At 45.8% G+C, this 8,677-nt stretch overlaps 1 protein-coding gene across 1 annotated transcript in view; it reads right to left on the reverse strand.

The window, feature by feature from the left end:
- Positions 1-5,058, reverse strand: part of BTBD2 (BTB (POZ) domain containing 2) — a 15,450-nt gene extending 10,392 nt beyond the window's left edge. The window contains exons 1-2 of the mRNA XM_010013995.1: positions 4,940-5,058; positions 1,526-1,682 (exon numbers count right to left, since the gene is read on the reverse strand). Coding sequence (XP_010012297.1) covers positions 1,526-1,682; positions 4,940-5,022 — 240 coding nt within the window. The 5' untranslated portion in view covers positions 5,023-5,058. The remainder of the gene's footprint in view (positions 1-1,525; positions 1,683-4,939) is intronic.
- Positions 5,059-8,677: the final 3,619 nt, after the last annotated feature.

Below are 8,677 nucleotides of genomic sequence, written 5' to 3' on the forward strand. Positions count from 1 at the left end.
ACTGTCCTACCACGCATCAGATGGGAGTGCAGATTTGACTACTATCACCCAAGCAAGAGTCTTTAAGTCCTGAATCTTCCCAGGGAAGTGCAGTTTGGTTCCCCCCACGTCTCAGAGGCTGCCTTGCCTGTTTATGGCATGTGGAAAAGGGCCAAGTGAAAAAGAGGATGTGTAGAGAGGGACACTGTATTTGCAGCAGCTGAACCCTGGCAGTGAAGAGTGCCTACAAGAGCAACGTAACGTGGAACTACTTTGAGGACTCGATCCTAATATTTAAAGTCAAGTAAAATCCCAGCCTAATCGCAGCAACCAAGCAAAGAGCTCAGCAGCAACTGCTCCAGCTTCTGTGAGACACTGTCACTGATGCAGTAACTACAGTCAGAGCCTGAAAGATGCTTGTACTGCTGACAAGGAGGATAAAAGCCAGCAGACACATATGCTGGGCAAAGCAAGACACCCTTTCAGAGCTGGACCACCTGAGTGTCCTGGTTCCCAAGTCAGGGCAGCTGTGAAAACTCCTCTGCAAGGTTTAACATCAGAAATCAGGGCAGCTTTCCTGAGCTGCTGGATCCTCTAGAGCCAGCCCCTATTTCCTAAAGGAATGAAACTCACACATACAATGCCTATTTGCTTCTTGTTCCTACACCACCCAGCACAGGGTGTCCCTGGCAAAGCTAAAGCGCTGCAACACACCGGTGACAGCACTGTGCTATGTCATCAGCTGCCAGCAGAGAGGGTGGTAGGGATCAGAAGGAAAAGAGGGGTTTGGAAATGGGTAGGGTAGTGATGCCAATGTAATCAACCTGCATGCAAAGTCTGATCTTCTCCAAAATAAGAAGTTGTAAACACTGGCATCTAGTTTGCTGCTTAAAGGTGTCAAATAGAATATGGAGGAGTCCACCAGCACTCACAGATTGGATCAGAAGGGCACAAGGATGCACAACTGGCCTCAACAAGAGTCAAAAAGCACAGCTGCACTGAAACTCCAGGTCTGCATGCCTTCAGTATGGCAGAAGGGTGAGCTGAAAGAGACTGAGGAAGAAATCACTTTGCTCCTCTCCTAGGAAAATAAACCAAAGCACTCATGAAGTTCATTTTCTTTCACCCTCATTTCAAGGAAACTACTGTAAAAAAGCCCTTTAGGACTGTCTGACCAGCTAGATGCAGTAAGCTTTGTACAGAGAAAGCTTATTACACCAGTCCTGAATCTGAACACATGAAAATCCTCTCATTCCACTTTTCTTCTTAGCAGATGAAAGTTTTCCACTCTGTTCATTTCTTCCCCAGCTCACACTCTGGAAGGAATTGCCTGCCACACTGAAGCAGAAAGCAGATCTGAAACAGCAGCAGCATTTGCTGTATTTTACTGTTCTTTGTAAGAACCTGCTCATCAGCACTGGAATCCTGTAAGGAACGATTCAGAATGACACAGAACTGCTGCATTTTGAATTATCATCTCCATAACACTTATGAAAGTTCTGGTTTCTTACTGGGATGGACCTTGCTCAAGGGACTCACCACTCACCTGTGTTAACAGCATAAACGCGTTGTCTGCTCGGAGGTTTTTTTTAAGGAACTCCACACAATGAGCTTCAAGGGCTGGAACTGCATATTTTTTAGCTGTATAAAGCGTTGTCATAACAGTCTCTGGTCCAATCTGAACTTCGTCTGAATAAAGAAATCTGGAAACATTCAAACAAACATTGCTCTGGTGAAGCCGAGATAACAGGGTAAAACCGTCTTGCAATTCATAAACAACATGTTTGTGCTTCTGCCCATCATCCTGACAGCGTTTCCCATACTTGAGAGATGGAAGTGTTCTCACAGCCTTTCCACTGACTCTGGTTTACTGAGGAGAAGCTTTTTGTTTGTTTTAAATAAACGCTCTTTCCAGTGTAACTTTCAATGAATGAATAGCTGGGCTATCTGCTGAAGCACCTTGAACTGCCCAGCATCCCACAGCCAGTGAGCTGCTTAGCCTGCACTCAGGCTAGGCCAGAAAAGCCTCTGGCCAAGCATACCCCTTAAAATTAATGGGTTTGGCTGTTCATTTAGACTAAACAAGGACAAAAATTCAATCCTGCCTACTTCAGGAGAGAAGCTGGTTTACATACTAATTCAACAGCGACCAGAATCACTCATACATTCACTGCCAATGAGGGGTTTTCTCCATACCCCACTTTCTCATCTCCTCACTTCATAGTGAACTGTTCCATTTCATTATAGAGATGTTCAAGTACAGCACACCACCTAACTTCAGCATAAAGCAAGAGTTAATTGCAATGCAAACACAAGAACTGCCACGCTGCAAGCAAAGCATCAGCCTTCACCATTAGGCCAAAACAAGGAAGTACATTCATACTGCATGGAAAAACAAAGGTCTTCATAGGAAGCCTGAGCAAGCCTCTTCATACCCAAGCATGTTGATGAGACAACAGGACCTGACAGGCCAAGTTCAGTAGAAGCAGTTAAACACTTGATGTCAGTCCTAATCCCATGCAGAGTTTTTGTTTACTGTTTTCCCTCTAACCAGTCAAGCATTTGCCAATCCGGATCTGAAAGGCAGGAAGCACAGAGGCCTAATAACAAGTGTGTTAGCTGTGCTTTGCATTCCTATGCCATGGGATATTTTGGAAACTCCTGCAATTTCTCCTCCTGGCTTCCTCTGAAGGGGGCACAGCACCATGTTGCGTAGCTGCTGTTCCTGAAGCCTTCAAGCAGCAGAAGGGCTTTTCCAAGGGGATGCCAGGCAGAGTCCCTGTCTGGAGGAACCTGCTGCAGAGCAGCAGTGGAGCTCCTGGTCCTCTAGCTGGAGATGGCCAGGATGCAATTCAGGGAAGCATAAGCAGGGGGATTCAGAGGCAGGGAAGCACTCTCATTGCTGCTGAAAGCAGCTTTTGTGCTGCTCTAGAGCATCTGTTAATAACAGCATCAAGCCACAGACTCGTGAATGCATTTTGCACACATCCCTTCACCAGTCCCATTTTCACCAAGTAATCCTGTTTATTACAAGATTAAAAGGACACAGTTGCTGTAAACCAACCAGTTCTATTTACTGCAGTGACTATGTTAGTGTTGATTATTACAACAGTCCAAACAGCGTGTGCTGAGGGGTAACAGGAGAGGCTCAAACTGTGGAAAAATGTAATAACGATTTAAAACAAGATTTAAGCTTATAACCCCAGGCAATCAAAAATACTCTTTGGGTTATGAAAATAAGAACAAGAAGAAAGTCTCTCTTGCACAATTTCAACAGACCTATTAAAGCCCACAAACACAATGACAATCTAGTGCCCAGAAGGGACCTTCTGCTGAACATTCAGGATGGGCGCTTTGTCCCTTGATGAGCTCCTGATCCTACAGCATTAGGCCATGGCTTGCACCAAGTCCAGAGACATATGTAAGGATCAGCTGCCATTTCGGACCAGTAGGACTGTTTTTACTCTGGGAAAGTCCACACCATGTACTCGGTATGCTTCCTGCTGGAACACAGCACCCAAACTGCCTTTGGCACATTTAAGCTTTAAGCACTTTAAAAGTGACAGTTTGATTCTAGATTTAAGCATCCAGTATATCACTGGACCATGTGCACAGCTACTGCAGCATGACCACTTGCATGACTCCAAGCTTTAGAGGCACTGTGATAATCCACACACGTCTTCTCCTGTACAAAATAGAAACATTTCTGTTGAAATCCACCTAAATTCACCATTTTAGTCTTCTCAGGTGCTTCAGGATGTAAAACAGATCTCTTCCAAGATCACACTGTTTATCCAAGTGCTGGAAATTCAGCACTGGCAGGGAAACACCAAGACTTTGCCTCAAATTCACTCAGTGTTTTAGCCTAAGTTTTAAAGATAGATGCTAACTCTGCACTCCAGAGATCTACTTGGCTGGTAGAGAGTCAGGTACCAATTACAGGGATTCCCCAAGAGCTGGTATCTGGTTTAAAAGGAGCCAAAGGGAAGGGGGTTCCCTATTATTTCTGGCCTTTCATTCTAGAGAAGATCAATTTCTGCATCTTCTAAGGTAGCACAGTCATGACCAAAGCACTTTTTGAAGGTAAAGCAAAAAGTGTGCCAAAGCTATATATAGTCAGTGCTCCCAAGAGGAAGCGAGCAGGGAACATGTCAAGAGCACAGGACTGGAAACCCCTGGAAGTAGGTTACAGAAATCCTATAGAAAGGGGACAATGACTTTTCAGCACACATTCAGGATCGCTGTGGGATGTTATAGAGCACCAGCAGAGCCTAAAGAAATCGGTGAATAGGATGTTATGGCCCCTTCCTCCTCCTGCCCCCAGCACAAGGACTTACAACACATGCTGTAAATGTAAATTCAAAACCAGCTCTTCAAAAGAAGAATAAAACACACACAAGGGGAGATACCACACACAACGACTGACACTGATTCCATGCCCTTGCTTACCTCTTACAACTTGCTCATTTGCCCATAACCTAAATGAGCTCCAAGTATTTGTAACTTAAAGAGTTTTAAGAGGAATACTTTTCCCCACTTCTCTCAAATAGCATTTGGATGACATCAAACCAATTCATGAAGGAGAGTTTATGAGACAATGTCTGAACAGGTGAGTATCAACTACAAGGGCCAGCATGTGCACTTACTCCAGCTGCTAACCAGAACACCTCCCTAACACTAAACACATAGTTTTTCCATGCTGCAGATCAGGGGCAGGAGGACATATTCAATTAACTATTGCTAAGCCAAACCATGCAGCTACTGAGTCAGTAGCTACTCAGTCTAGAGTACCCAGGAAAAGAGGATTTAACAGCAGCATTTAAACAGATCGACAAAGAGGGATCTTATCTGGAAACTTAACGCTCACCACTCTACAAAAGAGACCTACTGCTTTCACTAAAAATGCCTTTTTCTACAGTAAATCTGTTCATTCTAGTTATACTGGGTGTTAGAAGCTTACTTCAGCAGAGCGAGGAAGGCGGCAGGCTCCACGTCAGGCAGCTCAATCTCTGTAGAAGTTGTGGCCATTCCACCATTAAACATCGCATCGAAGACTGCGCTGCCCACAGCCAGCACAAACCTATCACCAAAAAACAAACAAGCAAAAAACCCTTATGTTAAATCATATCCACTTCCCCCCCAAGATCCCAGGCTGGTTACTATTCCCCAAGGCCACCCTCAGGGAAAGCAAATCGTTCCTAGCGTTAAAGCAAAGATGTTTTGCAACAGAAGGGAGTGTCAGGGTTTCTGTTCCCTTGCTGCAAGAATACCAAAGCTGCAACTTCATTCTGAGCCCAGTCTGTGCATACAGCACAGGAGGAATGGCTCCCCAAAGACAGGAGTTTGTGCGTCATGGAACACAATACATGTGGCTGCTTTGCAGAGTCCCTGTAGGAGCCTACAGACCATTCATGAGGTTGTGAAGCTAAGAAACACACTGAAGTTAAGGAATTCAAGTTCTTCCAGTGAACAGAGCCCAAGTCTTGGTGCAATTCCCCACAGTCACATAGTGAAAACACTGATGGAAAATATGTCACTAAACACACTCCCCGTCCCTCTCCCTTCTCCCCAGACAAGGAAGACATCCTTGGTGACAGCAGAGCAAGCTCTCAAACCATGCCAATGGCACTGGGAGCTGCGGACACCAGCATCTCCTGCAGTACCCAGCACATGAATGCCTTCACCAGGCACTCTGCTGTCTGCTTCCACGCAAAACCTGCTTCAGGCTGGGCCTAGAAGGCAGAGAAAACCTCACACAAACCAAACTAACACTGCCAGGTGCACACCAAGCCTGCTGTGAGTTTGGGTGGTAACTATCGAGACGCATGTTATCAGCCCTCCAGGAATAGGAAGCAAGAATTCCCACAGACCAGGTCTGAGACTGAAAATAATATCCCAGTGCTCCCATGTAAACAAGATTACTTCCCTTGCTGATAAACACCAACTCCTATTTTAGGAGCAGCACAGGCACAGACCAGGCTGCTGAGAGGCCTGTGTATATTTAAGCTGCTGTACCTGCCTTATGACTTAGAAAAGCCATTTTTGGAGAATTTTCATTGTCTGAAAATGCAGAGGCAAGTTTTTCCCCAATAAAGCCACCTTGTTTCTGGTGTCTGCAATCAAGCAGCTCCCTGAAGTTCACGACAGGCCAGGCCAGGCCACAGAAGTCACAGCTGAGCAGTGTGGCCCAGCAGAGATGAGGCTACCAAAGTGATGACTGCAACCACTTCTCCAACCAAGTATAAAAAGGAAGATGCTGGAAAATTCAGGGGCTCTTACTGCAGCAATCTGACTTCAATAGAAAAGCATCAAGAACTGCAGGGGAAAAAAATGTCCAGGACAGAAGCACAGAACTGAAACCTCCAACTGGACCCAAAGGAAAGCCCCCATCACTGAAGGGGAATTTCAGTTTGGCTTTGCTGCAATAGGAAATGACACAGGAGCCTTTTTATTTTTCCCCCCCTTTTCAACAAAATTCTTCATTTTCTCACTTTTCACTCCCCTCCCATCCAAAGGAGGCCTTCCATGGACACAATGGAGCAAAGCACCGTGGCTGTGCCAGGCCTTCTTGCTGCGACAGACTGGCTGACCAGCCGGGTTGTGTTGTTTCTGCTGGGTTAAAAGAGCGAGGGACAAACCACAGTGGTTACAGAAAATACACACATGCATATTTCTATGGAAGAGTTCTGCAGAAAAATGTCCAGCACAAAGACAAAAATGTTCTTCACAATACTAGAATTGCCAGCTGAAACAAAAATCCTTGTTCCTACAGGAGCAGTGATGGTGGCGAGACAATCCCAGGCACTGTTTGCTGCTAAAAATTAACATATATTAATTGCACTCCGAGTTTTCCCTTCTCACAGCCAGCACAGTGTACAGCCTCGATGAGCAGCTTTCAGAAGCTCTTTGAAAAGGGCATTCATATAAAAAACCTCTCCAGTTTTTGCTTCCATTTCAGTTGAGGACAAGTCAGTCTCACCTTGTTTAAACTGTTGAGCCCTAAAGGGATCCCAGTAGGTGCCAGAGAGATGCACAGGGCTCCAAATTTTAAGTTCCCTTAAACCATTAAAGGAACACAATGTAAGAAAATCCCTCTCTCTTCATGGTGTTTTCCTAAATCTTTCAAAAATCAACATTTTCAGCAATAAGAGTCACAGGAACTTCCATAAGGTTAATAATTTGATTTGTCTTCACGAGGATCCAAAGATGACCCCAAAGGCTTTTGAAGGCCTGCAAGAAAATGTCTCTTATTCTGCTACTTATAGCTTCCTACCCACCAGTTCTCACTGCTTCCTTGTTCACCTTGGCACCTCCATCTGTCACCCAGTTTAATCTGTATACCCAACAGTCCTGCTCCCTTTCTAGGCATGAAGATACATTAATAATAAAACAAACTACTCCAGAACCATAATTATCCCACTGCTGCATGCCACCTTCCTTCTCCATCTGCTCTATTGTGGAGAAACCTTAAAATATCTGCTCCAGAAGAGCTGGCACAGGAACAGAGCTACACGTGATGCTCTGGAGCTTGGTGAAAACAAAGGTGATGAGGAACTAATGAATGATGATTGTTTGCTGCCTGCATCCTTGCAGCACAACGACTAGAGACAAGGTGAAACGAGCAGGAGACAGGTTCAAAACCCCCAGGAGAAGCCCTTCACACACAGCTGCAGGAGCTGTGCAGTGGGACACCTCAGCACACGACACTGGAGGTCCTGCCAAGCAGTACACATCCAAGAAAAGACAGGATGAACTCTGAAGACCCACACGGAAACAGCAGCAAAAAACCTATTCAGACAGTGCCCAAGCTGCAGATCTCCCAGGCTGGAGTATACACAGGGATGCATCACCACACGCTTTCCCTGTTCCCTCTTGGGCCATGTTTTCTGGCCAATTAACAAGCTTCATTATCACACCCATGCAGCTCCTGGTTGATGAGGTTTAGATGTTTCTAATCCTTCATGTTGTTCTCAGTGCAGCAGATCTGGAAAAAGACAAAACAAACCCCAAACTTCCCTCATGTTTAGCCTAATTGACACGTTGACCTTGGCCACATTTGCACCAAGGCAGCCTGCTCAGTCCAGCCTTGACAGCAAAAAACCCCTTAAGGCTGTTCCACCTCTATGGCTGATTCAGCAGCAAGAAGGAACTAACTGAAGGCCCAGAGACCGAGTTTGCTCCAGGGTAGGCAAGCAACTTCTACAGGGTCTGGAGCCTCCTGAAGGTGGGAAACATCAGAGCTCAGGGCTTCAGGTGCTTCACAGGATAGATGAACCTTCAGTTGAACCCAGCACAGCGACTTACACCATTTATCTACAAACATTCACACACAGAATGAGTGCTCTTAGCTCCCATCTAAGTTATCTAGTGCTGCCTCTACAACTTTACGTGAACTGCTGAACTTGTCACTCTTAGAAACCCACCTGAACCTACAGCTCTGTCACACTCAGGAACCTCTATGCACTCCCACCACAATGTGTGGACATCTCCTGTGATCACCTGGCACAAACCATAGAATCACAGACTGGTTTGGGGTGAAGGGACCTTAAAGCTCCTCCAGCTCCAACCCCTGCCACAGGCAGGGACACCTTCCACTAGAGCAGGTTGCTCCGAGCCCCGTCCAACCCATTCCAGTACAAAATACCTTGTGCTGTCAGGCTGCTGGAGGAGAGCTGAGCACAGAAGGGGTCTGGGTGGT

This window comes from Nestor notabilis, unplaced genomic scaffold (assembly GCF_000696875.1).
Source record: "Nestor notabilis isolate BGI_N333 unplaced genomic scaffold, ASM69687v1 scaffold25784, whole genome shotgun sequence".
Classification (NCBI taxonomy): domain Eukaryota; kingdom Metazoa; phylum Chordata; class Aves; order Psittaciformes; family Psittacidae; genus Nestor; species Nestor notabilis.